The 27,965-nt window shown below is 56.7% G+C and overlaps 4 protein-coding genes across 4 annotated transcripts; 1 reads left to right on the forward strand and 3 right to left on the reverse strand.

Annotated features, from left to right (window-relative positions):
- Positions 1–3,851: 3,851 nt before the first annotated feature.
- On the reverse strand, positions 3,852–17,525 carry MAN2B1 (mannosidase alpha class 2B member 1). The gene is made up of 24 exons (XM_049789298.1): positions 17,345–17,525; positions 16,594–16,696; positions 16,214–16,387; positions 15,433–15,626; positions 14,769–14,901; positions 14,403–14,548; positions 13,170–13,286; positions 12,234–12,316; positions 12,033–12,153; positions 11,875–11,953; positions 11,649–11,758; positions 10,897–11,004; positions 10,462–10,578; positions 9,534–9,713; positions 7,686–7,783; positions 7,501–7,618; positions 7,077–7,195; positions 6,892–6,993; positions 6,634–6,721; positions 6,365–6,445; positions 5,568–5,795; positions 4,731–4,886; positions 4,525–4,627; positions 3,852–4,054 (listed from the first exon to the last, which is right to left on the reverse strand). The coding sequence occupies exons 1-24, from the start codon at positions 17,483–17,485 to the stop codon at positions 3,942–3,944; spliced, it is 3,012 nt and encodes a 1,003-aa protein (XP_049645255.1). The 5' UTR covers positions 17,486–17,525; the 3' UTR covers positions 3,852–3,941.
- Positions 17,526–18,721: 1,196 nt separating this feature from the next.
- WDR83OS (WD repeat domain 83 opposite strand) lies at positions 18,722–19,729 on the reverse strand. The gene is made up of 3 exons (XM_049788909.1): positions 19,637–19,729; positions 19,428–19,533; positions 18,722–19,160 (listed from the first exon to the last, which is right to left on the reverse strand). The coding sequence occupies exons 1-3, from the start codon at positions 19,684–19,686 to the stop codon at positions 18,996–18,998; spliced, it is 321 nt and encodes a 106-aa protein (XP_049644866.1). The 5' UTR covers positions 19,687–19,729; the 3' UTR covers positions 18,722–18,995.
- A 295-nt stretch (positions 19,730–20,024) lies between these two features.
- On the forward strand, positions 20,025–22,430 carry WDR83 (WD repeat domain 83). Its single transcript, XM_049789305.1, has 9 exons — positions 20,025–20,127; positions 20,209–20,329; positions 20,442–20,547; positions 20,755–20,803; positions 20,899–21,025; positions 21,387–21,454; positions 21,554–21,662; positions 21,747–21,861; positions 22,222–22,430. Exons 1-9 carry the CDS (start codon positions 20,025–20,027, stop codon positions 22,369–22,371), a joined length of 948 nt encoding a protein of 315 aa, XP_049645262.1. The 3' UTR covers positions 22,372–22,430.
- DHPS (deoxyhypusine synthase) lies at positions 22,409–27,809 on the reverse strand. The gene is made up of 9 exons (XM_049789304.1): positions 27,496–27,809; positions 26,693–26,857; positions 24,855–24,976; positions 24,674–24,770; positions 24,504–24,590; positions 23,458–23,563; positions 23,287–23,390; positions 22,654–22,779; positions 22,409–22,572 (listed from the first exon to the last, which is right to left on the reverse strand). Exons 1-9 carry the CDS (start codon positions 27,700–27,702, stop codon positions 22,477–22,479), a joined length of 1,110 nt encoding a protein of 369 aa, XP_049645261.1. The 5' UTR covers positions 27,703–27,809; the 3' UTR covers positions 22,409–22,476.
- Between the last annotated feature and the right edge of the window lie 156 nt (positions 27,810–27,965).

Here is a 27,965-nt window from a genome sequence, read left to right on the forward strand (position 1 = left end):
CAGGGAGGTTTTGGTTCCCTAACCTTTCCAGCAGGTGAATAAAATAAAATAACAACCAAGAAAAACAGAGAGAGGTATCCCAAGTCTGCCAGGAGCAATTTCTGAGTGCAGAGCCAGGAGTAACCCCTAAACATCAAGTGTGGCTCAAAAAAAGGAAATTTGCATGAGGTTTCCATTTCTTTTGCTCCAACCTGGATGTTCTGTTCTTGGGACTTGCTCTAGTATGGATCAGGGCTTTGAGTTTTATTGCAACCTGTCAAGCCAGGAAAAGGCTCCCCAAAGTTCTCTCAAATTTTCTCCCCACCCCAGACCCAGGTGAGAGTCCCGCAAGCGAAATTTCGACCTTTGCAGACATGCAATGACCAGAACAGGCCACGAGGTGGCGAGCTTGACTTTGGAATCAGCGCGCGCTCTCCTGGGACTGCGGGGTTTGGTCCCCCAAGTTAGGATAAGCGAGTCCCAAGTGCACGGTTAGAAATCAAAAGCCCTGGGCCGGGTTCAAGGGGTCTGCACAAGTTTGGTGTGCAGGAGGCCCTCGTTTGAGGCCAGCAATGCAAGTTCCACTGGGCAGGGGTGCTCCTGAGCATTACCAAGGTATTCCAACACCCAGATAAGAGGAACAGAAATGGGAAGAAAAAATAAACAGCCCAGGCTGGGCGGGAAGAACAGTCTGCAGCTTGGGGTGCTCTATGCATCGTTGACCCTCACCCCCATGTCTCCGTCTCTCCACCCTCCTAGCAATGCTCCTCCTCCTGTCTTCGAGTTCAAGCTTGGTTCCACTTGTTTTGGGGTATTTTCTGTTTTTTTTTTTTTGTTTGTTTGTTTTTTCGCTTTTGATGTTAGATTTACCCCACTCCAGGGATCTAAGATTACAGCCCCCAAAATGAGGCCAGAGAGACATAGATAATCTATAACTTTTGATCTGCAGAGAAACTCCACAACCAAATAAAATGAGAGAGATAGGAGAGAGAGAGAGAGAGAGAGAGAGAGAGAGAGAGAGAGAGAGAGAGAGAGAGAGAGAGAGAGAGAGAGAGAGAGAGAGAGAGAGAGAGAGAGAGCCACAACTCGAAGAACAGAAATATTTAACTTTGGGGCCACACCTGTTGATCCTCCAAGGTTCCCTGTTTCCATCTCCCTGCTCAGGATTAAGGGGCCCAGGAAGCTAATCTGGGTCCTCTGCATACAGAGCCTGTCTCCCTGGCCCACTCAGAAGCCACTTTCTGAAATTTTGTTGGTGTAGGGTCCACATCTGATGGTGTGGCTCTTCCCTCAGGTAGTATGCCTATATGCCGAGTGGTGCTTGGGGGACCCTGTGGGATGCTGGGGATTGAACCTGTGTTGACCATGTTCAAGGCAAATGCCTTACCTAATGTGCTATCACTCCATCCCCATCTCTTTTTAAATTCTTTATGTTGGGGAGGGTTGAACCACATCTGGCAGTGCTCAGAGGTTACTCCTGTCTCTGCACTCAGGGATCACTCCTGGTGGGGCTCAGGGGACTATATGGGATGTTGGGCACCAAATCTGGGTTGGTCACATACAAGGCATTGCTTTTGTCTCCCAGTTGTATTTTTTTTCTTCATTTCAGCCCAAGCCCACTTCTATAAACGGTGACTTTTTGTTGTGGTGGTTTTGGTTTTTGGCCACACCCAATGATGGTCGGGGTGACTTGTGGTTTTACATTGAGGGGTCACTCCTAATGATGCTCAGGAGACCATATGGGATTTTGGGGATGGAACCTAGGTAGGCTGCATCCAAAGCAAATGCCCTCCCGCTGTGCTATCTCTGACCATCCCAGTGACTTTTTTATTTGCCTATTTTCAGGTGCTGGGCATTGAGTAGAGGAGTTCTTTGTTTGTTCTTTTTTTTTTTTTTTTTTTTTTTGGGGGGGGGCCACACCCGGTAATGCTCAGGGGTTACTCCTGGCTATGTGCTCAGAAGTAGCTCCTGGCTTGGGGGACCATATGGGACACCGGGGAATCGAACCGCGGTCCGTCCAAGGCTAGCGCAGGCAAGGCAGGCACCTTACCTCCAGCGCCACCGCCCGGCCCCTTTGTTTTTTCTTTTCTTGTTTTTGAACCACACCTGGCAGTGCCCAGAGCTTACTCCTGTCTCTGAGTTCAGGGGTCACTCTTGGATGGCTTGAAGGACCATATAGGATTCCGGGGATCAACCTAGGTTGGTCGCATGCAAAGCTGGTGTCTTAGCAGAGGTCTTGTTTTTAGCTATACTGAGGCATATTTGACTAATAAGATAGTAAGATGAGCCGGAGAGATGGCACAGTGGTAGAGCATTTACCTTGCATGCGGCCAACCCAGGACAGGACCTGAGTTTGATTCCCAGCATCCCATATGCTCCCCCAAGTCTACCAAGTGCAATTTCTGAGCGCAGAGTCAGGAGTAACCGATGAGCACCGCTGGGTGTGGCCCAGAAACAACAACAGGAAAGGATAGTAAGATACTGTGTGAGTGGCCCTACACTACCTGGCGCTGCTCCGGAGCTGTTCCTGGCTCTGTTCTGGGGCTGCAGGGGGCTCTGGCCACAGAACTCGGGGCCTTCAGCATGCAAAGCCTGTGTGTAGCCCTCTGCATTTTCCCTGCTCCAAATTGCAAAATCTGAGAAGTGCATGTCAGGTGCTCGGAAACATGCTCAGGGGACCCTATGGAGTTCTGGGGATAGAACCTGGGTTGAGTGTGCACAAGGCAAGCACTATCCCTGCTGTAACTCTCACTCCAGCTCCTATATTTTAGGGTGAGCATTGGCCACACCTGGTGGTACTCGGGGATCACTCCTGGGGTTCAGGGACCTCAGTGGTACTGGGGATCGAATGAGGAGCTGCAGTATACATGGCAAGCACTTGACCCCCTGGTGTTATCTGTCTGGCTCTTTGATAGCCCCCCCTTTTGGAGGTGGGGCCCACACCCACCAGTGCTCAGGGCTTACTCCTAAATCTCTGTACCCAGGAATCACTCCTGGAGGCGCACTGGGAACCCTACATGGTGTCGGGGTTCAAACCAGGCTCAGATCAAGGCCAGGGCTTTAACCACTGTATTGCTCCCCGGTCGTGGATGGATTCTAGACAAGCCTGACACTGCATCCTAGGATGTAGTGACTTTGGTGAAAATCTACTTTACAGCTGTTGAGTGTGGACAGCCGGATCTGTGGACAGTGCGGCAGGAGGTGGGCACTTGACCTGACATGAAGTTGATCTTGATTTGATTCCAGCACTCCACAGGGTCCCCTCAAATCCTGCCTGGAGCCCCTCCCCCCACACATGCAGACATGCTCACGCAGCCCTGATGAATCTTCCAAGGATCCCAGCTCATTCCTGTCATGGTGGCCCAGATGGACTAGGCCCCTCATAAGCAGCACCCACTCCCTCTCCCATAGTCCCCCTAAAATCCAGGGACACAGTTTGGATGAACCCACTTCATCCTCTCTCGGACAAGAAATAAAGCGGCCACCAGGTGGCGGCCATGAGCTGCCGGTGCCCACAGTCCACCTGATCTGGGGCACAGGGTGGGTGGAACCCCCTGGGTAGGATTCCCCTCCCCTCCCCTTTCCTCAGCCTCCACCACCAGCCAGGTCTCCAGCCCTCTCTGGTGGGGGAGGCTTAAACATTTTAGGAGGTTCTGGTGCTGGGGGAGCCCCGGAGACTCAGTCTAATCCATACCCCAAGATCAGTGACTGTGTCCTGGGTTCCCCAGGACCTGAGCAGTGGGTGGGATGAAACTGGGTACCAGTGGGCGGTGGGACTGATGTGAGGACTCGAGATGACATGTGAGGTTCAGAGCAAGGCTTTGGGCCCACCATGCTTCTCCTGTGCCCTCAAAATCCACACCTGGCCCCCAAGTTGCATTTTATTGGCTGCCAGAATCAGACATGGAATGTGTAAGGGAGATTCAGTATTGGGAGTGGGCCCCACCCCCCACCCCAAAGCTCTAGTCCCTTTTCCACTGTATTGAGGCCAGGAAGGTGCGAATCTCCATAGGTCTCAGCTCGATGGCCGCGGGGTCCAGGGGTGTGTGTGCACGCCGGGGCAGCGTGTAACTGTCTGTGAAGATGCAGAGAAGGAAGAATGAGGGGAGCAGGTCTCAGGGGTTACCCCCTCTCCCGGGCCAGCAGCACCCAGATGCCCAGATGGCTTTGGCGGCTTGAACGTATCCCCGTCACCCCAATGCCCGATCATGGCTACACGGGATCTTGAAGTTGGGGGCCAGGGGCACCCCCAGCCTACAACGACCCGAATAAAGAAAAGTCTCGGGACCAGACCGATAGCACAGCGGGAAGGACATTTGCCTTGCATGCAGCTGCCCTGGGTTCAACCCCCGGCATCCCATATGGTCCCCTGAGCGTGCCAGGAGTGATTTCTGAGCGCAGAGCCAGGAGGAACCCCTGAGCACTGCGGGTTGTGGCTCCAAGAAGAGTCTCCCCTTAATTCACATGCCCCCCTCGGTCTCACTGTTAGTTGACTGAGCCTGGCCCCCCACCCCGACAGTAGGCTCCTCCTTTTCCCGCACCCACCTGCTTTTGCTGCCCACTGCAGCCTGGACGCCTTGGCCAGGAGCTGGTTGGCAGCCAGCGTGGTCTCCTGCAGCTTCGTGATGCTGAAGGTGGTGAACAGGTCCTGCGGCCGTGGAAACGGGGGCGGGGTGTTAGCGTGGGGACCCATCCGGGGGGGTCGTGCCTCCCCCTCCCCATCCTCTCCCGTCTCCTCCCACCCATCTCACCGTCAAGTCAAGGGTCACGGGCGAGCTCAAGTTGCGGCCCGAGTCCTCCCCGACGGCGAACTGGTGCTCCAAGCGCAGCAGCAGCGTGTTGGGGTTCCCGCGGGCCAGCGTGAGCAGGTGCACGGAGGGGGGCAGCTCCCTGCGCAGGCCGGAGAACTGAGAGGGAGAGTGGGCGGGGCTGAGCAAGGGTGGGCGTGGCCAGTGTGGAGGGGCGTGGCCGAACACGCGAGTGGCCAAACAGGGGCGGGGCCAGACCATCGGCAGGCGGGGCAGAATTACCAGTGAGAGGAGCTGAGTAGGAGGATGGGGCAAACAATTGGTGGGAGGGGCTATGCATATAATGGGGCGTGACTGTTGGATGGATGGAGTGGAATAGTGGTGGGTGGGGCTTAATTACAGGTGGGAGGGGCTGAGCTGGAGGGGCGTGGTTGAGCTATCGATGGGAGAGGCTGAGCATAGTGGTGGGCGGGGCTTAACGATCGGTGCAGTGGCTTATTGGTTCATGGGCGGGACTGAGCCGTGAGCCAGCCAATAAGATGCTCCCGGAGGCGGGAATTAAGGGCATCTGGGTGCATCCAGAGTCCGAGGACAGCGGGGAGGTGTTTGCCTTGCCCGCAGCGACCCGGGTTCGATCCCCAGTACCCCCTCAGACCCAGCAGGAGCCAAGAAGCCCTGAACGTTGCTGGCTGTGGACCACCCAACAAAAAATAGGGCAGTGTTCTTAGGGGTGACAAAGCAAGGCGGTGGGCGGACCAGTGAGAAGGGGCAAGGGCCGAGCTGGACCCAGGCGATCCATCGGTTAGCTCCGCCTCGTCCTCCCCTCCCCCGGGCTGTCACCTGCAAGCTCTTGGCCTTGCTGCTGCTGTAGGTGGCCCCGGGGCCGGCGGACAGGATGAGCTGCGGGGCCAGGACCTCCTTCTCGGCCAGCAGGCGGTGGGCGGCAGCCGCGGTCTTGGGGGGCTCCAGCAGCAGGAGGTGGCGGCCCCGCACCAGCTGCCCCTCGTTGTCCTCCAACAGGGGCTCCCCGACCCCGCGCTGGTCGTCCTTCAGCAGTCGGCGGTGCACCTGCAGGGGAGGCCAGGCTGGAGTGGCGCCAGGGATGAAGGCTGGGGCAGGGGAACCCGGGAAAGAACCGGGCTGGAGGGCGGGAAGGGGTCCCCTTGGCTTTGGGGCCATGCTCAAGAGTTACTCCCGGCAGCACTCAGGAGACCCTATGCCTATGGGATGCCAGGGATCGAACCCGGGTCGCCCATGTTACTGTATTCTGTCTCTCTGACTGCAATTAAAGGTGCGGCATAAGAGTAAGTTGTCAGAATGATAGCAAAGCTGTAGGGCGTTTGCCTTGCACTTGGTGACCTGGAAGGACCCGGGCTGGACCCCCGGCCTCCCATAGGGTCCCCTGAGCTGCCAGGAGTGATTTCTGAGCGCATAGTCTGGAGTAACCCCTGAGCATCGCCGGGTGTGGCACAAAAACCGAAAAAAAAAAAAAATTCAGAGTAGGTGTTCAGGTGAGGGGCTAAGGGAGACAGTGGGTTGTGACAGCTCTTGCCAACCCGGGTTTAGTACCCGGCACCTCAAGAAGGGGCACAGAATGGGGTTGCCAGTGTCAGGGTGGGCCCGGCTGGCTCACTCACCATGAGTTCCACGGAGCCATCGATCAGGCTGCTGGCCCCCTGGGAACGGTCGGTCAGGATGGTCAGCTGCATGTTCTCATCCTGGGGGGCCAGGGATACAGAGTGAGAGGTGTGCAAGGGAGCGGAGAGGGGAGAGGCGACCCCCCAACTCTGTAAGGGGAAGGTCGTCTTTTGGGCAGTAGCTGGGGAGGTGCTGTAAATCTAAACATGTAAACATGCGTGTTTCGGGACAGCAGTCTCTGGGGGGATCTTAATGTATGTGCATGAACCTTAATGAACACACGCGTGTTCACGGGGTAGTAGTTTCCAGCCACGGGCTCCGTCTGGTTCAGCTTCCAGGTATCCCGGTAATCCCGCCTGAGGAGGAGTTGGGGGGGGTCAGAGATTGGCTCCCCACTCCCCACCTCCCACTGGATTAGCAAAGGGTTGACTTTCCTGGGACCACATACCTGGGATCGCAGGGGACCTTACCACTTCTTGCACCCCAACCACCCAGAGACCATTGGGGGGGGCCCTAGTCACCCCACCTCCTCATGAGAATTTCCCGGCCATTGCTGTCAGTGTAGAATTTTCCTTCAGTCTTCAGGGGGGTGTCAAAGCGGGTGATGATTTCCTTCCCCCAGCCGTCCCTGCACACAGAGCAGTGGGATGTGGGTGCCACTTCAATTTCCCTCCTCCTGCCTTCGAGTCCCCAGGGGACGCTGCCACTCACCCCAGTGGGATAGGCCCCACCGTCCACTCCAACTCCAAGTGGCGCTCTCCCGGGTACAGGCGGACCACCTGGGAGCACCAGGCTGAGAAGTTCTGGTAAACCTCTTGCACTAAGCCCTTCTGCAGACATGAAGGAACGAGAAAGGCAGGTGAGAACCTGCACCAGGAGGAACCCAGTCCAAAGGCCTGTATCCAGATCTCCACTAATAAATGGCATGGGGACTGAGCCACCCTCCCCAATCTGGCTCCTTCCCCAGAAGCTCCAATGCAGGTGTGATGGCTGGAGCTGGCACAGCCACTTTGGGCAACACGGTAGAAACCCCCGTGGCCTACCACTCCAAAAGCTACGCCTCACCAGCCACGAAGGAAGACCCTTGAACATTTTCTCAACCCTCTGCTCTGGTGTCGCTTCCGATGGCACTGACCTTCAGCAGGCGGATTTGAGCCCAGTGGCTCACCGCATAGGGCTTGGATTGTTCAGGTCTGAAGATATAAGCCCCCGAGGCCTGTTCGCTGGACCTGTCACCGACGCTGGCGTTGTACCTGGGTGAGGCCGGGGAGTTAGGGGAGGTCCGGGTGGCCCTCCCCCCCGCCTGGCAGGGTCTCTCACCAGTAGAAGGCTTGGTAAACCGGCAGTTCCATATTCTTCTCCAGGTTCTGCACAGCCACCAGGAGCCCTGTCCTGCGGTCAAACCTAGCCCGGATGTACTGGGCAGGAGGAAAAGGTTCAGCTTTTGAGTTTCAAGCCACATCCGATGGTACGCAATCAGGGGTGACTGCTGGCTCTGTGCTCGGGGACCACTCCCAACAAGCTCAGGGGATGCTAGGGGATGTCAGGGATCAAAGCCGGTTCTGCCACATGCAGAACAAATGCCCTTACTGTCATTGCTGTCAGGCATATGCTACTTTGGCTCTGGTCTGCGTGTGACTGTCATTTCTGTCAGGCATAGTCTCATATTTCTAGGGCTTTGGATCAAACTCCTGAAGGGGGCCATAGAGATGGCTCACTGGGAAGCGCAGGCCTTATATATATATATATATAAGACTCAAAGTTGGGTTTCTGGGACCACACACTCATAAAATAGTTGCAAGTAGGGCCCATGATGGGCTGTTTTGTTTCAGGATCACAGCCAATGGTGCTCAGGGACTACTCCTGGTTGTGAGTTTAGGGGACAAACCCAAATGATACTCAGGGAATCATGGATGCTGAGACCCCAACCCTGGCTCTGACATACCCAGACTGTGCCCCTCAGCCCACTGAGCCTTCGCTCTAGCCCATTCCGTGTCAGTCTTCATTCATTTCTGGCTTTTGAGGGTGCTTGGGATTTACTCCTGACTCTGTGCTCAGGAATATTCCAGGCAGTGTTCAAGACTCAATGTGGGGTGCCATGAACCAAACCTAAGTCAGCAGTATGCAGGGACACTGTCCTCTCCCTGTAGGAACACTTTGGCCCAGCCCCAGGCAGGCCTTTAGATCTTTTTGTTTGGTTTTGGGCCACACCTGGCAGTGCTCAGAGGTTCCTCCTGGCTCTGCACTCAGAAGTTGCTCCTGGCAGGCTCAGGGACCATATGGGATGCCAGGAATCGAACCTAGGTCGGTTGCGTGCAAAGCAAATGCCCTATCTACGGCTGTGCTATCATTCTGGGCAAGCCTTTAAATCAGGGGTCTCAAACTCGTGACCCGCGGACCAGGCCGTTTGCGGCCCTCCGTACAACATTTTGTGGCCCATGGCTGGCCTTCAAATATCACAGTATTCGCAATTATTTGCTTACTGAATAATCGCAATAAATATCACATTAGTAAGAAAAATTCGCATTAAACATTCGAATACCCTGAGCAGTTCCGTTCGGTTCGATTTTTTCCTTACTAATGCGATTTTTTATTGTGAATATTTGGTAAGCGAAATCCCTTATTCGGTCCTGCCTCACCCCGACTTTGCCTCCTGCGGCCCCCAGGTAAATTGAGTTTGAGACCCCTGCTTTAAATCAACTGTTTCCTGCACCCCTTGAATCCCTCAATTCCCAAAACCTGCTCTAACCTGTCACGTCCTGCACTGGCTCTGCAGGGTGCTGTGATGCCTCAGGGGTCAGTCAATGAAGTAGCAATTTCCTCCTGCCCCCAGAACTACAGTGCCAACAACGGTTACCCCTGATTACACCAGGCCCTCAGGACATGTCCTCCTCCAGGACAGCTCGAGAGGCACCAGGAAAGGAGGGGCAGTGGGTTCCCAGAGCATGAACCCAAGATGCTGCTGTCCCAGTCACACCTCAGACTAGCCACAAAGGTCTGGTAGTTTGGTTTTGGATGATGATCAGGGCTACTCCTGACTCTGTGCTCAGGGATCACCCCTGGCACTGCTCGGGGGACCCTGTCGGATGACCAGATTTGAACCCGGGTCAGCCGCGTGCAAGACAAGTGCCCTCCTCCTTGCTGTGCTGTCGCTCAGGCCCCCCTCACCTCGTTTTCGATGGTAATGCTGGATGGTTCAGAACTCTGGGGTTCCTGGGATGTGAGGCGGGATGTGGGGATGCGGGGGTGCATCTTAGCCACCTGGACAGTATAAACGCTGAAGCCCAGGGCAGGAACCGAGGCCGAGAACAGCAGCTCCTGCTGGTCCAAGTAGGGGATTGGCACCACCTTGAGGGAAAAGGAGGGAAACTGAGTCACAGCCTGCCCAAATCATGCTCAAGGTTGGAGAGTAGAAACCTAGTCCTGGGCCGGGCGGTGGCGCTAAAGGTAAGGTGCCTGCCTTGCCTGCGCTAGCCTTGGACGGACCGCAGTTCGATCCCCCGGTGTCCCATATGGTCCCCCAAGCCAGGAGCAACTTCTGAGTGCATAGCCAGGAGTAACCCCTGAGCGTTACTGGGTGTGGCCCCAAAACCAAAAAAAAAAAAAAAAAAAAAAAAAGAAACCTAGTCCTGGGAGAAGCACAATGGGGCATCAGAAATTCTGAGCTCAAGTGCTGGAGTGATAGCACAGCAGTAGGGCATTTGCCTTACATGCTGCTGCCCGGATGGACATGGGTTCGATCCCCAGCATCCCATATGGTCTCCCGAGCCTGCCAGGAGCGATTTCTGTGTGCAGAGCCAGAAGGAACCCCTTGAGTGCTGCTCAAAACCAATAAACAAAACCAAAAAAACCCCACCAGGTTTATAATGCTGGGGGGGGGGCAGCAAGGTGGGAATAGAGGGAGGAAGTGAGGGGTAAGAGGCACCCATGAACCTCAGTACCCAAGGGGGAAGGGTCCACACAGCCATACAGGCAGGATGATGATTATGGGGGGAGGGAAGGGCTTGCAGATAGGCACAGCTGCCCTGAGATGGGGGTGGGCAGAACTTGGGATGTATGTAACACCAGGAGAGGTCAATCCATCAGATGGGCTTACTTCGCTGGGCACCGCTTTGTTGTTAGGGTCCTTCACCAGGTAAGCTGCACTGCTCACAGGTAACCTCACCATCTGGGTCACGCTCCGTGCCAGGGGGTTGTAGACAGTCACCTGGAACTGTGATGGAAGGGCAGGGCTGGCCTGGGTCACTCGCAATGTCCCTGGTTGGTTCCAACCCTCCCAACCAACTCCACCGCATCCCACTGAGTTCGCCACAGGGGAGCCTTGGCCAAAAATTTTGCACCCCTGGGGCTGGAGTGAAAGCACAGCGAGTAGGGTGTTTGCCTTGCAGGCAGCTGACCCAGGTTTGATCCCAGCATCCCATATGGTCCCCTGACCATATGCTCAGGAGGAACCCCTGAGCACCTCTGGTGTGGCCCAAAAATTATTTGCACCCCTTCTTGCCCTCTTGTCCTGTTCCCGCCCCCTCCTCACCTGCTTCTCCCTCATGGTGAGGGGACACTGGCTCATATTGAGGTAGCGGCAGAAGCTGAAGTTTTTCTTAGAGCCGCCGAGCTGTGCAAGGGCGTTGCCTATGAGAACCTGGGAGCAGCGTAAAAAGATGGGTTGCGTGGACTGTCCACCAGCACCTCCTCTGCCCACCTGTCTGTGTCCTATGAACCCCTCTAAGCCACATCCGCCGACCTCGGACCCCTGCATTCCCATCTCTGGCCTTTCTCTTCCAGGCCCCGCCCCAAAGGCCCTTGCAGACCCCACCCACCACCCAGACCACGCCCCATCGGTGGCCCCACCCTCTTTTCCACCACAAGCCCCGCCCCGAGCCCAAAGCCCCACCCACTGCCACTAAGCCACACCCACTATCACTGGCCACGCCCAGCTCCCGTCTCCACCCCTTTTCTCAGACACTTCCCACAAGCCCCGCCCCAAAGCCACCCTAGAGCCTACCCACTATTTTTACCTGCTCCATCATTGGTCTGTCCCAGGCCCCCACCACACAAGCCCCGCCCAGGAAGTTCCTATAGGCCCCACCCACTGTCACTGACCACGCCCAGCTTCTGACTCCACCCTTCTTTCCAAAAGCCCCGCCCCCAAGCTATCCTAGAACCTACCCACTACTTGCAACATGCCAATCACGGGTCTGTCCAAGCCCCGCCCACTCACAAACCCCGCCCCAGACCACACCCACCGCCATTGGCCACGCCCACCACATCCCCACCCCTGTCCACCTCGCAGTCCTTCCAGCCAGCTGACAGTTGCCGGGCATAGTCGTCGGCCACATGCTGCTTGGAGGTGCCACTGACGGCGTCGTGATGCTGGAGCACGGCCATGGCCTCATCTGGACGGGGGGTTGGGGGGGAAGGGCACACTGGAGATTTTGGGCCCCTTGGATATGGGGGTCTCCAAGCGGGGGCAAGCTCTGCCCGCCCCACCTGCTGTGTGGGTGACACTCACTGAGCGTGTCGCTCCGTCCAGTCCCATATGGCCCCGAGTTGGCTGGCTCGCCCACCAGCGCCTCCAGCTGGTTACACATCTGGGGGGGAACAGGAAGCGTGTTAGGGACCCGAGCCCCTGACCCCCCACCCCGCACCCCCGAGCCCTGCATTCCGCACCTGCTGGAAGTTGTAGCTGAAGCGCTCGTAGCGCTTGAGGGCAGGTCTGCTGGTGAAATAGCCCGTCCAGAATTGGTGCGCGCCGTCGGCGTAGGGGAAGAAGTCGTCGGTTTTCACGGACCTGTGGGCCAGGGGTGTCAGGGCCACCCGGGTGTGTCCCAGCCCGCAAGGGACGCTTTGTCCCGGCCCCCAGCTACCTACCAGGAGAGGTTGGCCTTGTTCAACTCCTGGAGGTAGCAGGCGGGCGTGGAGTAGAGGGCGTTCACGTGGCTGCCATTGGCCTGCTGCTCGGGGACAGGGGTGCTGTGAGCCCTGACAAGCTCCAGATTTGGGGGTACACAGGTGCTCGGCACACCCACACACACACATTCACACATCCCGCATTCACACTTCTCTCTGCAGATTGGTTTGGTTTGTTGATTTTGTGGGGAGGGGGTCGGGCTCACTCCGGGCTCTGTACTCAGGGGATAGCTCATTCTTTTCTGCCCATACCTGTCCCCTCAAGGCCCTGGCATTTCCCTCCCATCTCCACTACCCACCCTCCAGTACAGGGGTCCTCAAACTTTTTAAACAGGGGGTCAGTTCACTGTCCCTCAGACCATTGGAGGGTCTGACTATAGTAAAAACAAAACTTATGAACGAATTCTTATGCACACTGCATAGATCTTATTTTGAAATGAAGAAACAAAACAGATACAAATACAATATGTGGCCCGCGGGCCATAGTTTAAGGACCCACCCTCCAGTACTATTCCACTTTGACTTGTCCCAGCTCCCAGGATGGGTCCCAGCATCCTGAGCACAAAGCCAGGAACATGTGGTTCAGAACCTTCACCCCCCCACACACAAAATACAAACAAGAACAACCCAACCAAAAAAACGAAAACCAATCTGTACTAGAGAGATGGTACAGCGGGGAAACATTTGCCTTGCACTCGGCCAACTTGGGTTCCATCCTCGGCATCCTGGGTCCCCCTGAGCCCTGCCAGGAGTGAATCCTGAGGGCAGAGCCATGAGGAACCTCTGAACACCACTTGGTAGGCTTCCCCCCAAAAATACAGAGGGCACGCCAAGGGCAGGACCCCAGGTACAGAAACCTGAGAACTGTCCTTCCACTGCCCCCAAACACACACTGACCTTTGCATTGACCAAGCGGATAAGCTTGTCCAGGTTCTTAAACCACAAGTTGGCATTTTCGTACTGGAAGTCGGAGCCCATGGTCATCACAGTGTGGTTGGTTCGGTAATAATGGCTCTGTACACGGGGTACGGGGTGTGGGGGTGCCAGGTTAGGGGTATGTATGCCCGAGTCCATAAAGGGATCAAAGGAGTGCTGGATTCTGGCCCCAGAGCCACCAGTGTGTCAGTAATTCTTTGGCCACCACTAGGGGTGACAGGCCATGGGTGTGCTTTCTCCCAAATTTTAGTGGGGCCTCAAAGGCTGCTGATGTGGCTCAAGTGGCAGAACTCGTGGTCAGCATAGATAAGGGCCTGGATTAGGTCCTCTCCCCCACTTCACCCACATCCCTAAGAATCAGTCCAGGATAATACGTAATAGCAGAAGAAAAAAAAATGTCTGGGCCATCGCACTTGGAAATGCAACTACTCCATCTTGCTACAGAATCGCCACACCAGGCACTGCTCAGGAGTTTGCTTTTATTTTATTTTGCAAAAAAATAAAGGGGGTTCTCGGGTTGGAGCAACAGTACAGTGGGGAAGGCAAACGTTTGCCTTGCATGCAGCCAACTTGAGTTCAATACTTGAATGCCAAATACAATCTCAGATCTCAGGGGGGCCAGAGTGATAGCACAGCAGGGAGAGCTTTTGCCTTGCATGCAGCCAACCAAAATTTGATCTTCCACATCCCATAGAGCACCACCAGGAGTGATCCCTGAGTGAACAGCTAGCCAGTAGTAACCTTTGAGCACTGCTGGGTGTGGCTCAAAATAAAAAAAAAAAACGGGGGCTGGAGCGATAGCAGAGCGGTAGGGCATTTGCCTTGCATGCGGCTGACCTGGGTTTGATTCCCAGCATCCCATATGGTCCCCCGAGCCTGCCAGGAGCAATTTCTGAGCACAGAGCCAGAAGTAACCCCTGAGCGCTGCCGGGTGTGACCCCCCCCCAAAAAAGAATCACATATGGTCCCCAAGCTCCTCTAGGAATGACCCCAAAGTATAAAAACAGGTGTTAGCTTGTGCACTGTTAGGTGTGGTTGTCCCTAACAAAAACAAAACGAAACCCAAAATAGTGGTAATACTTATGTAGTGACATATGGTAGAGTGGGAGGGGAGCCCTGCTGTCCCCTTCTGCGTTGGGGTGAGTGGGTAGGGAAGGATTTATCTAAGGGTCTCTCTTCAGATTTCAGGGTTACCTGGAGGATGGCCAGATTCACGAAGTAATTGACTAGATCCGGCGCATTGAACTCGGGGCTCTGAGGGTCTTCCACCAGCGGGGAGTCGATACACACTGTGTCCCAGCACATTCCTTCCGGTGGGTTGTACATGTTGGGGAGCACACCTGCAGGTCACATGGGGTCAGGGTCAAGGAGGAGGCCACCCCAGCTCCCACCTGTGATGGTTCCAGAATGTTCTGTACCAGGGCACAAGGCAAATGCTGAGTGTTCAAGGTTAGGAGCTGGTTTGGGGGCTGGGGTAGGCTGGGACACATGGTATGCAAGCAGGTGCCTGGCACCTCAGGGTCCCCAAGCACCCCTGAATGGGACCCATCGTGTGCGTACTGGTGAAGAGGTCAGCGACAGGAGGGTCCAGGCTGCTGCTTCCTCGCCATATCTGCTCCATCTCTCTCTTCTTCTCCCGTGTCGCTTTATCTTGGTAGTCGATGCGTCCCAGGAAGAAGCCGTCAAAGCCCATCTGGTGGGGACAGAGCCTGAGGAAGTCCCCCCCGCAGGGAAAGCTGGGGAACCCTTCCCCATTTCAAGGCACAAGGAAGGGTCAGAAGTTTGTGTGATTTTGGGAGTCACACACACACACACCCCATGATGCTCAGGGCTGACTCCTCGCTCTATGCTCAAGGATCACTCCTGGCAGTGCACAGGGGGAACCCACCCTATGGAGTGCTGGGGGATCGAACCCAGGTTGGCCGTGTGCCAAGCCAGCAAGTGCCCTGTCTTCTGTCCTGTCTCTGGACTTCCTGAAGTTTCAAACCCAGCTCAAACCCTCCAGCTTCTATTCCAGCTCAGAGCAAGGGCGAGGGGCAGGGTGACCCCAGATCTCCTGCCATCCCTGCTTGGGGATGCCAAACAGGGATGAAGGAGCCCCTAAGAACAGGGCCTGAACACAAGAAGGGTCAGGGAGGATGAGTGGAAAGTTTCAGCCAAGGGCTGAGTGTGTGTGGGGTGAGGATGGGACAGGAAAAGTGGGGGTGTGGGGCCTGGATCTCACCTGTGCAAACAGGGAGGCCTGTTCTCGGGAGTGACCAAAGGGGTCAATGTGCCAGGCCACCAGGGGGCGTCCATCCTCGCCAAATGTTTCCTCCAGGAAGTTGAGGCCCAGGGTCATCTGGTCAATGATGGCTCCATAGTGAGCAGTTGCTTCATCGTTCATCACCCAGCCACCGTTGGCAAACTCGAGGCGCCCTGCGGGGAAGGGGGCAAAGTTTCAGTCAGTTATCAGCACTCAGGTTGGGGCCAGGGTGGGAGATGTTGGAGATAAGAGCTACCAGCAGGGGCCAGGCGGTGGCGCTGGAGGTAAGGTGCCTGCCTTGCCTGCGCTAACCTAGGACGGACCGCGGTTCGATCCCCCGGCGTCCCATATGGTCCCCCAAGAAGCCAGGAGCAACTTCTGAGCGCATAGCCAGGAGTAACCCCTGAGCCTCACAGGGTGTGGCCCAAAAAACCAAAAAAAAAAAAAAAAAAAAAAAAAAGAGCTACCAGCAAGTCTAGGGAGAGGAAAGGGGTGCAAACTGGATAGGGTGGGGGGTAGGGTGTCCTTCTCAGCTCAGCAAAACCAAAGAGGGGACAGAGGAAATCTCGGCATGCAAGATCCTGCACAGAAGGGGCACATTGGAGGGAAGTGGGGCTTTGTAGGATGCATAGGAGTTCTCCAAACCAAAGGTAGTTCTTCACCGGAAAGGGGATTGGGGCTCAAATAACAACTGAGCCAACCGCTCCAAAGGCAGAAGTGGCTTTGGTTTCAGCTTCTCACTTCCTCCTTGCAGACTCACCCTGGCGCACCAGGTCCCGGACGACTTGTTGGGTGGCATTGGTCTGCTGGCGCCACCAGCGGGTGAAGAAGGCCATTTCCACGTACACGAAGCGGCGTGCGGGATTCGCCAGCAGCTCGGAGACCACCGAGTCCAGGATGTACTGCACGCCCGCATGCTGGATGTCATTTCTGACTGGGGTAGCAGGGAGGGACGGACATGCCGGTCAGGAGTGCAAGACCTTCTTGATACCAAAGCCGGAGCTGGCCAGGACTCTCGGACATGTGGGAACATGTGGGATATGCGGGACATATGGGGGAAGTTATGGGAGCTCAGTGGGGCTATGGAGAGGAGGAAGAGGAGGGGGTCCCCAAGTCAAGCCCTTCTAAGTCTCTACTCACTGCCATAGAAGTACTGGTCCACAGTCTTGAGCCAGCCCACATCGTCATGGGTGTGTGCCAGGAGGTGAACGTTGAGCATGCCCGGCTTCACTGGGGGGCATGTCTGTGTGGGGACCCCCAAACACAAACCGGTTAGGAACACACACACACACACACACACACCAGCCACAAGGGAAGCGAAGCACCATTGCAGGGGGGAGAGGGAGCAGTTAATTTTTTTTCTTTTTTGGCCACACTACTCAGGGTGCTCGTGGGTCTTAAGCCAAACTCTGAGCTCAGGGGTCCTTCCTGGCAGGGCTCTGGGTGTCCTTTTAAGGTGTCAGAGATCTTATCTAGATTGATCACAAGGCAGGCCAACACCTTCACCCCAGTGCAACCTCTTAGACAACCTTGGTAAGTCATCTGACTGGAAGGAAGTGGACCAGAAAGAAAAGTCAGAGATCCAGAGATGGTCCCCCATGGGGCTAGCTCAGGCCCAGTCTGGGGGTGCGTCTGGGGGGACAGGAGGGTCGTTGTCGCTGAAGTTCCAGAAAACTCTGCCTGGCTTTGGCGGGAAGGTGGAGCCAGGGAAGGCTGCGGGGTTCTTGCAAAGTCCCAGCCAAGGAGGTGGGGACGGTCGGGATCGAAAGCTTACGACGCCCAGTCGGACCCCAGCACTGACCCCTGGGGGCCCCGTGACCCCTCGAAGCCCGGCCCGGGGCCTCCCTCCCGCCCGCCAGGGGGACATTTCAGCTCGTGGGCCCCAACTCGCCTGGTATCCCGCCGCCCGGGCACCGGGCGTCACCAGCCACAGCGACAAGAGGAAGCAGAGAGGCGGCAGCGCGCGGGAGCTCGTGCGGGGACTCCAGGCGCCCCGGTGGTGGGACCCCGAAGGTCGCGCGTGACTGTCCATGGCTCCGCCGCCGCCGCCACTGCCTCCCGGGCTTCCCCGGAGCGACCGTAGTTGGCCGGACGCTCCGCCCCTGCGGATCCAGCCAATGGGCGAGCTCGGTGGGCGGGAGTTGGGCGTGGTTAAGAGGGGCGTGGCCTCTCGGTTCGTGGAGCTTAGCGTGTGGCTGGGGCTGGTGTTTTAGGGCTTTGGCTCCTTTGGTTTGTTTTGGGGGCTCCTCTGCTCCTCAGTTCTGGAGCGAGCTGACTTCGTCTTCACTCAGGCTCTCTCCGGAGTGAGTGTAGAGGACCCTGGTGTGTTTACTTTTATCAACAGGGCCAGGAGCGAGGATTAAATTGAACCCTTGTTTGTACTGAGGGGACTTGAGTCCTTGGGTTAAGAAACTGGACTTAGGGGGCCGGAGAGATAGCATGGAGGTAAGGCGTTTGCCTTTCATGCAGGATGGTGGTTCGAATCCCGGCATCCCATGTGGCCCCCTGTGCCTGCCAGGGGCGATTTCTGAGCATAGAGCCAGGAGGAACCCCTGAGCGTCACAGGGTGTGACCCAATAAAAATTAAAAACCAAAAAAGAAAAGAAACTGGACTTAGGACGGAGCGGTGGCGCAAGCCACCTAGGATGGACTGCAGTTTGATCCCCCACCCCCCGGCGTCCCATATAGTCCCCCAAGCCAGGAGCGATTTCTGAGCACATAGCCAGGAGGAACCCCTGAGCGTCACTGGGTGTGGCCCCCAAAAAACAAAAGGACAACAACAACAACAAAAATAAACTGGACTTGACCTGACCCGCGTTTCTAGTCCATCCAGTTCGCAGAGAGGTATCAACCTCCTTCTTGTGAAAAGAAAATATGCGGTGCATGTGGGAAAATGCCTGTTCTGCTGACCTGGAATGGGTCCTCCAAACCCTAAGGTCCCCTGAGTAATCCCGGGAGTGATACCTGAACAGAGCAGGAATAAGCCCGGATCACCTGCAGGGTGTGCTCCCTCCCAAATAAACCAAAAACGAAAAAAACAACTCAGCAGCTTCAAAACCCAGACACTTTTCTGAATCAAATAATCTGCAAGATGTCATCAGGTTGGGGGAGGAGAAACGGTTAGTGGCAGGAAGCTGAGGTGGGCCACGAGAGGTTTGTGAAAGCAGCATCTACAGAAGGTTTTAGACTGACTGAACTATATAGAACTCGGGAACCTTTGCCCCCTTGTAGAGAATCTGGGATACAGAGAAAGAGGTCAGAGGACAAGTGGATTGTAAAACTTTATTAACTAGTTCCTACAAGAAAACAAGACTAGAAATGGATGGGTGGGGTGGCATCATCTCTTCTCCTGCAGTAGCAGGTAGGCTGGGCAGGTGCCCAGTTCTGTCCCAGGGGGACCAGGAGATCGGCCTGACTCCCTCTATACAGTCACAGCCCCCCAGGACTTTCCAGGCTGGGAACAGCAACAGCAGTAGCAGAGTCAGAGGCTGAGCAATCATCACCAGGATGGAAGGGGTCCAGAAGGGGACACTGGCCCACCATCACCAGGGGGGCGTCATGGGCTGCGGGTTCTGCAGGTAGGACATCACCACGGCTGAGATGGACAGCATGAAACTGCTCATCATTTGCTTCGTGTCTTCGGAGCTCCGCGAATTGGCAAAGCTGATGAAGGAGCAGTAGACGGCGACCCAAGCGCACCACTTCAGCTGTGGAAAGCAGAACAAGTTAGAGGAGGGGGGGCCCAGGCGGGGTTCCAAGCCACAGTCTCCCCGCATGAAATACTCAGTTTTTGATCATGCATTGCTGATCCTGAGCACCCCTGAATCTTGTTGAGAGTCCTAAAAGCCCAGACCCACTTGCTTTCAGATCACCCCGGGCCCCGGGCATCTCCCTCCACCCCACCCCTTGCTCCAGCTTTTCTCCGCCCAGCGTCAGCCTACCCGGCCCCCGGACACTCAGTCCCGCCAACCCACCTTGAGCATGAGCCCGCACATGCTGAAGATCATGCCCAGCAGGTTCATGTAGTCGGGCGTCGGGTCGTCCAGGGCCGGGTTGCACTCGCTCGGCGGGGGCTTGTACCTGCGGCCAGCACCAGGGTCAGGGGCGCTCCATCCCCGCCATCGGGATGCACCGCGGTGCCACCACCACCCCTAAATCCACCCATTACCTAGGGGGTGCTTACCTCAGCACTTTATTCGGCCTCCGAGGGTCCGACATGTTGTTGGTGGACATGGTCAGTGCAGAGGCGCGCCTCTTCCGTAGCTGCAGGGGCAACTTCCGGCGTGGCCCACGGGGGGTGCATTTGACAGTTGCACCTTGCAACCCGCGCCTTTACGTTCCTAGCAGCGGGACGGCAAGCGGGATAGCCAGTTTTCCACTCAGTTGGGAGCCCAAAACGACCTAAATGTTTCCCAATATTTTAAAACACTAAAAAAATAAAACGGGGAAAAGCATGCTAGAAGCGGGGTCGCTAATGCCCCGACAGAGAAACCGGAAGTAAAACCGGAAGTGACCTGGGAGACCACTAAGGCGGTTGCACCCAAGCGTAGCTCCCGGGCGATTCGGACCGAATGGCGTTCCCCGAGCCGAAGCCCCGGGCCCCGGAGCTGCCGCGGAAGCTCGTGAAGACCCTGACCTGCGGGCAAGGGGCGGTGCGGGCCGTGCGCTTCAATGGTGAGCTCCCTGGCCTCGGTGCGGGGCGCCCGCCGGGCAGGGCCGGGCCCCCGGTAACCCCCGCATTGGGTCCCCCCGCAGTGGACGGTAATTACTGCCTGACGTGCGGCGGCGACAAGACGCTGAAGCTGTGGAACCCGCTGCGAGGGACGTTGCTGCGGACTTACAGCGGCCACGGCTACGAGGTGCTGGATGCAGCCGGGTAAGCCCGAGCTGGGGGTGCACGGTGGTGGTGGTGGGGTGCCCAGCCGGGATCGGGGTGCCGATCGTACGTGGACCCTGACCCCCACCCCCACCTCCGCTGCCCTCTCTAGCTCCTTTGACAACAGCAGCCTGTGCTCGGGCGGCGGGGACAAGGCTGTGGTGCTGTGGGATGTGGCGTCGGGGCAGGTCGTGCGCAAATTCCGGGGCCACGCTGGGGTGAGTTCAAGCAAAAAGTGGGGACACGAGGGCGCGCGGGGAGCCGAGGGGGCCAGGTTCGGCCTCCCCGGGGTCACGGAGCTGCCTCTTGTGAGGATGCACCAGCTTATACGGAGCCCCGAGGTTTCCCCTTTATGCACGGCTTGCATCCCTCAATCTGCCTCTTGCAAGTTCAGTCGTCTCTAAGCCGCTGTTTCTGTTCTGCAGAAGGTGAACACGGTGCAGTTTAACGAAGAAGCTACCATCATCCTGTCTGGTGAGGCGCCGGGACTGGGGCTGGGTCCTGGCGGACTAGGCTGCGCCCCACTCCTGGCCCCCAAAATTGACTTCACGTCCTTGCGGGCCTCCCAGGCTCCATCGATTCCAGCGTCCGCTGCTGGGACTGCCGCTCCCGGAAACCTGAGCCTGTGCAGACGCTGGACGAAGCCAGGGACGGGGTGTCCAGCGTGAAGGTGTCAGACCACGAGGTCCTGGCAGGGTCAGTGGGGTCTGGGACCCTTCCTTGGGCTCCTCTAAATTCTGTTACTTTGGGGGGGGGGCACATCCAGTGATGCTCAGGGCCAACTCCTGGCTCTGCATTCAAGAATCACTCCTGCCAGTGCTCGTCCCTGTAAGGTAACAGGAACTGAACAGGGGTCAGCAGAGCCCTCCCCACGGTGCTATTGCTCCAGCCCTGTGCCATTTTAAAAAGCATTGGGCTCTGTTTGGCTGTGGGTGATAGAGTCACTTGGGGAGGGTGGTTCCAGATTTCCATGTGTGGAGCCAGACCGTTGGGGGTGCAGGATGGGAAGGCAGTGCCCTAAGGGCCCCCACATTTCCCCTACCTGCCCCCCCTGCAGTTCTGTGGATGGTCGTGTGAGGCGCTACGACCTGAGGATGGGGCAGCTCTTCTCTGACTACGTGGGCAGTGAGTTTCCCCCAGGACCATGGGCAGGCCGGGAAGCTGGGTTCAGCTCAGGGGGCCCCCAACCTCTCTTCCCTGCCTGTCTTCCCACCCTCACTGCAGGCCCCATCACTTGCACCTGTTTCAGCCGCGATGGCCAGTGCACCCTCGTTTCCAGCCTGGACTCCACACTGCGCCTTCTGGACAAAGAAACCGGAGAGCTGCTGGGCGAGTGAGTCTGGCGTGTTGGGGTTCTCCCTGCCAGACCCCTCTCCCTGGCAAACACAGGCCCCACTGACACTTGACTCCCACCCAGGTACACAGGCCACAAGAACCAGGAGTACAAGCTTGACTGTTGCCTGAGTGAACGTGACACCCACGTGTTGAGCGGCTCCGAGGATGGGAAAGTGTTTTTCTGGGACCTGGTGGAGGTCAGCTACATGCACCCCGCTACCACTGTGGGAAGGGGGGTTCCCCATGGGGGCAGCACGTGCTCAGGCAGAGAAGTGGTGGCAGCAGCTAGTCACGAAGACTAGATTGAGCCCCAAGGTTGATGGGGACTCTGGCTGCTGTGTGGACCCCAGGAGGTCAGGATTCTAGTGGGGGATCCTGAGCTCCCCATACCCCACAGGAAGGGACCTGGGGGAGGGGGACCCTATGATGTCTATAGACAGAAAGTGATTGGCTTTGCATGGGGGTTCCTGGGGAGGACACTGGAGCAGAAAGACCAGATAGGATAGAAGTGTGTGAGGGGGATCCCCTGCTAATCAGGCCCTGTGCTTGCCCCACAGGGTTCTCTGGCGCTGGCACTGCCCGTGGGCCCGGGTGTGGTTCAGTCTCTGGCCTTCCACCCCACTGAGCCCTGCCTGCTGACTGCCATGGGGGGCAGCGTCCACTGCTGGCGGGAAGAGGACTACGAAGCAGACGGGGGCGCTGGCTGAGCAGGTGCCCCACAAGGACAAACGCACAGACCCAGAGGAATGACCGTGACATTTTATTTCAGACATTCAGGAGAAAAAATATCATGCAGGGTCCCCCTCTGCCCCTCAGTCCTCGCTCTTCTCGGGTCCGAAGGCGCCCACCTTCTGTGCAAATGTCTCGGCCACCAGCAACGGGAACACTAGGGAGGCGTCGGCGTAGACCTGGGCGCCATCAGAGTGAGGTAGGGAGTGAATTTAGGCAGCCACTGGGACTCTGCACCCCATCAACCAGCCACCTCTCACCTTCACTGGCTCTGCATCTGCCCTGATCTTGCCCCATGACACCGCCTCGTCCGGCCTCGCTCCTGAGTCAGAGCCATCGAACTCCTGGGCCGTGTTGATGTAGACAGCGAAGTCGGCCCCATTCCGCTGGGCAGGATGGGAGGAGGGTAGAGGGTCAGCATGGTGTCCCCTTCACATTCTGCTCTGATTCTGCAGCGGCAGATTTCCATAAGACCCACCCCCCAACATCCACCCATCTTCTCCTATACCCTCATGGCCTGGCACCGTTAAGGTCCAACAAGTTCTCATCCCTCATCACCCAGTACTCCCTGGACCTGACTCCAGCCTTTTTCCTCTGCAGTTAAGTAAGATCCAGCTTCTTGGAAATCTGCTGACTGCTTGTTCCCCAAAATGCCTTCCCCTTTCGGAATGGCACCCCATTTCCCTGACCACTTGGTTGGCTGCCTTCCCCTTTCACATAATACCCCTTATTGCCAGCCACTCAGTTGCCTTCTCCTTTCGGAATGACACCTCTTTTTTTTCCGACCGTTCATCTGTCACGCATATTGGTCTCTTATCCACTGCAGTCACAGCTGCCTGCCTTACTCTTGCCCTGTCCCCCATCCAGATCTGGGGTCCCTGGCACCCACTTACCATGAGGTTGGCATTGGCGATGTGGTGCTTGACCACTCCCCCGCCCAGGATGATCATGCCTGTGCGCTTGGCGAAGATGGCTTGGGTGTTGATGAGCCTTAGATCTGTGGGGAGCCCGTCAGTAGGCCCAGGACCACCCATGCCCCCCACCATCCCCACCCAGCGCCTCACCCTCCACGATGTCCAACACTAGGCCAGGGTTCTTATAGGAGTGGAAGAAGATCATGTCCCCGAGAGAGCCGTCGGTGAGTGCCGGGCTCAGTACTGGGATATGGTTCTAGGAGGGCAAGAGGAAAGGGCAGTGTCTGGCAACTCTCCAAGAAACCCCAACACAATGAAGAAACTCTCCATGCCTCCTACATGATCCACATTCAACCATTCCCAGCATCAAAAATAACTGATAGCTGCATGTTTAAGGAGCCAGAGATGTGGGTACAATTTCAAGCACCTCAGGGCCCCTCAAATACCATCAAGAACAAGTGCTAAGGGGCTGGTGAGGTGGTGCTAGAGGTAAGGTGTCCGCCTTGCAAGTGCTAGCCAAGGAACGGACCACAGTTCCATCCCCCGGCATCCCATATGGTCCCCCCCAAGCCAGGGGCGATTTCTGAGCTCATAGCCAGGAGTAACCCCTGAGCATCAAATGGGTGTGGCCCAAAAACACACACACACACAAAAAAGAAGAACAAGTGCTAAGTATCACATTGAGTGATTCCAGGCCCCTTGAAAGGGGACCCTATAAAGTCAGTTTTGGGTTTCTCATTGTCTTTGTTTTTGTTGTCAGGTGTTACTTCTGGCTTTGTGCTCAGGGATCACTCCTTGCTGGGGGTGGGATGTACCGGGGTACCCTATGAGATGCTGGAGATTGAGCCAGGCTTGACCCCATGTGCATGGCCCACAAGGCAGAAGCACAGCTAGAGGCCCTGGCCCTAGTCCTGGATGGCCACACTCATCACCAGGGATTGGGCAGCCTGGCGGGAGGCACACTCCTTTCCTGCAGCAACCTCCTGACCCCCTAAAGTCAGTGCTTAGTCCACTGCTTGATCGACAGTGAGCTGCTGAGGAGCTAGGGATCCCCCTACCAGGCTCAGCCTGGCGCCATGTGTGAGGGTGACCTCAACCTGCTCCCCTTTATTTATACCCGACGGTGGCTACAGTAAGGGGACCCGGCCTTGTGTGCCCTGCAGGCTGCACTTATCACTGGTCCTGCTTGGCCTCACCTTCTGCGCCCAGTAATACACGGAGTCAGGATTGTTGATCTCTTTGCCCAGCCGCGCTATCATCTTGGAGGGTGTCCACTTCGTGCCCTTTTAGAGAACGGGGTCAGCCAGGAGAGCCTCCCTCACACTCTGCCTCCGCACCCCCTACCAAGCCCTCCAGCCCCACCCACCTCGGTGTTCTGCTCCAGCACCATCTGGTCCAGAATGGGCATGAGCCAGTCCTCAAACTTGCAGTAATTGTCGTTGGGCACAAGGAGGTTCCCGATCCTACAGATGGCATTCACGTGGGTTCTCAGCCCTGCTGTCCACCACCCACCCCACCCCCTGCCAGGCCACCCCTAGGCCCCCCACCTGTTGATTCCATTCTCCCGCAACTCCTTCCCAGGGAGGTTGAACTCGCCCAGGTAGGTGGGGGCCAGGCACTTGATGAAGTCCTCCTCCACTCCCCCTGCCGTGGTCACCAGGACGTCCACCTGCGGCCCAGAATGACACCATAGCCCTCTGGTTCTCAACCATCATATCCCCTGCATCAGACAAACTCCAACCTACTGTATTCCCTTTGAGGTGATGCACTCCTCTCCTTTAAATAATCCTGAATTGGGACCGGAGAGATAGCATGGAGGTAAGGCATTTTTTGCCTTGCATGCAGAAGAACGGTGGTTCAAATCCCGGCATCCCATATGGTCTCACCCCCCCCCCCCCATGCCTGCCAGGGGCGATTTCTGAGCATAGAGCTAGGAGTAACCCCTGAGCGCTGCCGGGTGTGACCCAAAAACCCAAAAAATCCTGATCCAAATTTTTTTTGTTTGTTTTTGGGCCACACCCGGTAATGCTCAGGGGTTACTCCTGGCTGTGCGCTCAGAAGTTGCTCCTGGGGCCCGGAGAGATAGCACAGCTGCGTTTGCCTTGCAAGCAGCCGATCCAGGACCATAGGTTCGAATCCCGGTGTCCCATATGGTCCCCTGTGCCTGCCAGGAGCTATTTCTGAGCAGATAGCCATGAGTAACCCCTGAGCACCACCGGGTGTGACCCCCCCCCCAAAAAAAAAAGTTGCTCCTGGCTTGGGGGACCATATGGGACACCAGGGGATCGAACCTTGGTCCGTCCAAGGTTAGCGCAGGCAAGGCAGGCACCTTACCTCTAGCGCCACCTCCTGGCCCCATCCTGATCCAAATTAAGGAGAGGCTTTCTTCCACTCGTAGAAGGTCCTCCAAGTGATCCCTCACCAAGCACTGAGCCAAGAATATCTCCAGGGCACTGCCAGGTGGGGCTCAACAGCAAATTGTTTGAGCCCCACCTGGTCAGGGGTGCTCAGGGAACCATAGGGGATGCCAGGGATCAAACCCAGATCAACCTCACAAAAAATTAAGATTCTCTTAGGGAGCCGGAGAGATAGCATGGAGGTAAGGCGTTTGCCTTTTATGCAGAAGGTCAGTGGTTTGAATCCCGGCATCCCATATGGTCCCCTGAGCCTGCCAGGAGTGATTTCTGAGTGTAGAGTCAGAAGTAACCCCTGAGCGCTGCCGGGTGTGACCCAAAAATTTAAAAAAAAAAAAAAAAAAGATTCTCTTTTAGGGTTCTCAGATTAATTGTGACTTTTTTTGTTTTGTTTGTTTTTTGGGTCACACCCGGCGGTGCTCAGGGATTACTCCTGGCTGTCTGCTCAGAAATAGCTCCTGGCAGGCACGGGGGACCATATGGGACACCGGGATTCAAACCAACCACCTTTGGTCCTGGATTGGCTGCTTGCAAGGCAAAGGCCGCTGTGCTATCTCTCCAGGCCCTAATTGTGACGTTTTGACCGGGGGGCTTGTTATGGTTTTTGTTTTTGGGGAGGCCACACCTGACAATGCTCAGGGATTATTCCTGGCTTTATGATCAGGGCTCACTACCGGTAGTGTTCAGGGGACCATACAGAATGCCAGGGATCGAGCCAATCAGCCATGTGCAAGACAACATCCACCCCACTGTATTATCGCTTCGACCCCTGTTCTACGCTTTGTTTCCTGAAGTCCACCCTAAATAAATAAGATCTGGGACTAGAGAGAGAGCATTATAAGGTAGCTACCTAATCTGAACACCTCCAGGAATGACTTTTGAGTCCTGAGCAACAGTTGGATGAGCATCTCCCCAAAAAACACCCCAAGATTATAGCCAGAGAGTGCGGCCCCATGCCCAGAAGGACCCACCATGTTATGCTGCACGAGGTAGCGGATGGTCTCGCGGAGACCGGAGCTGATGAGGTTGGACGTGTAGCCCAGGAAAATGGTGCAGCCGGTGAGGGGCCGGCGACTCTGGGTCAGGTCTGCATGGTGGTCTTCATCCTCCGACAGCGGCTCAAGTTTCTTCTCGATCTGAGCATAAGGGGGGGGAGCTCACATTAGTAGCTGCTCACAAGCTTAAGGACCCCAGAGAGTTCCTGAATTGGGCTGATGATGAAGGCCTTTTAAGTGGAACCCCTGCTTCCCAACCTCCATCCGCTTACAGGGTCGTCCTGGTCCATGGCCTGAAATTTAAAGTACGTTCAGGCTTTTGCTCCATTTTTGCATCTCAGCAGATCTGGGCCCCATCCCCGCTAGGACCAGCAGACGCTAACTTTGGGGCTCCCATAAACAGCCAGGGCCAGTCCATTCCAAAAGGCTTCAGCATTGACAGCCCATAACTAGCCTCCAACCAAAAGAGAGCAACCACAGCCCATTCATTCCCAAGGAAGCCACGCCCACAGCAGCCGATTGGATAATCCATTGAGACACGCCCCCTTGGACAGTACTCTCGCCCCCCGCGCACGGCACTAGCGCGGCTAGAGGCCACGCCCACCTCACTGGGGCCCCGCCCACTGCCAGGGGTTGGGCAGCTCGGCGGGCGACACGCACCTTCCTGTGGCCCCGCCCCTCCGCTGCAAGACAAGCCCGCTCGAGGCCACGCCCACTCAAGAAAGCCCCGCCCCTCGTAGCGCGGCCCGTCGCCCAGGAAGTCCCGCCCCCGGCCTCACCATGGCGTTGACTTGCTGCACCGCGCGCCCGAAGTTGGTGGCCTGGAAGCCGGTGGTGCCGTACGCTCCCAGCAGCGCGCGGTAGTCCACGCCGCGGTTGAAGTCGTAGCCCCGCACCTGGGCACTCTCGGCCGGCAGCGCCGAGCTGTGTTTCAGCACAGCAGCCAGCGCCGCTGCAGGCGCCTTCTCCTCCTGGGCACCCTCCATGCTCCTGCGAGCGCCGTCTCAGCGTAGAGCCGCCCGGGCTCGGCCGCCAGCGGCCTCGAGACGCGTTAAGGTTCTCGCATGCGCTTCTCGGGAGAGAGTGCCGGAAGTAGGACCCGGGAAACATTGGCGAGCAACCCGGAAGCTGTTCGGTCACGTGACTGGGCGCCGCCATTGGGCTCCTCTAGTCCGTACTACGGAAGCCGTGAGGAGCCGCGAAGCCATTTCACGTGCCCAAGCCTCGTTTGATTGACTCGTCCCTGGGA

This window comes from Suncus etruscus, chromosome 15, assembly GCF_024139225.1.
Source record: "Suncus etruscus isolate mSunEtr1 chromosome 15, mSunEtr1.pri.cur, whole genome shotgun sequence".
In the NCBI taxonomy this organism is placed as follows: domain Eukaryota; kingdom Metazoa; phylum Chordata; class Mammalia; order Eulipotyphla; family Soricidae; genus Suncus; species Suncus etruscus.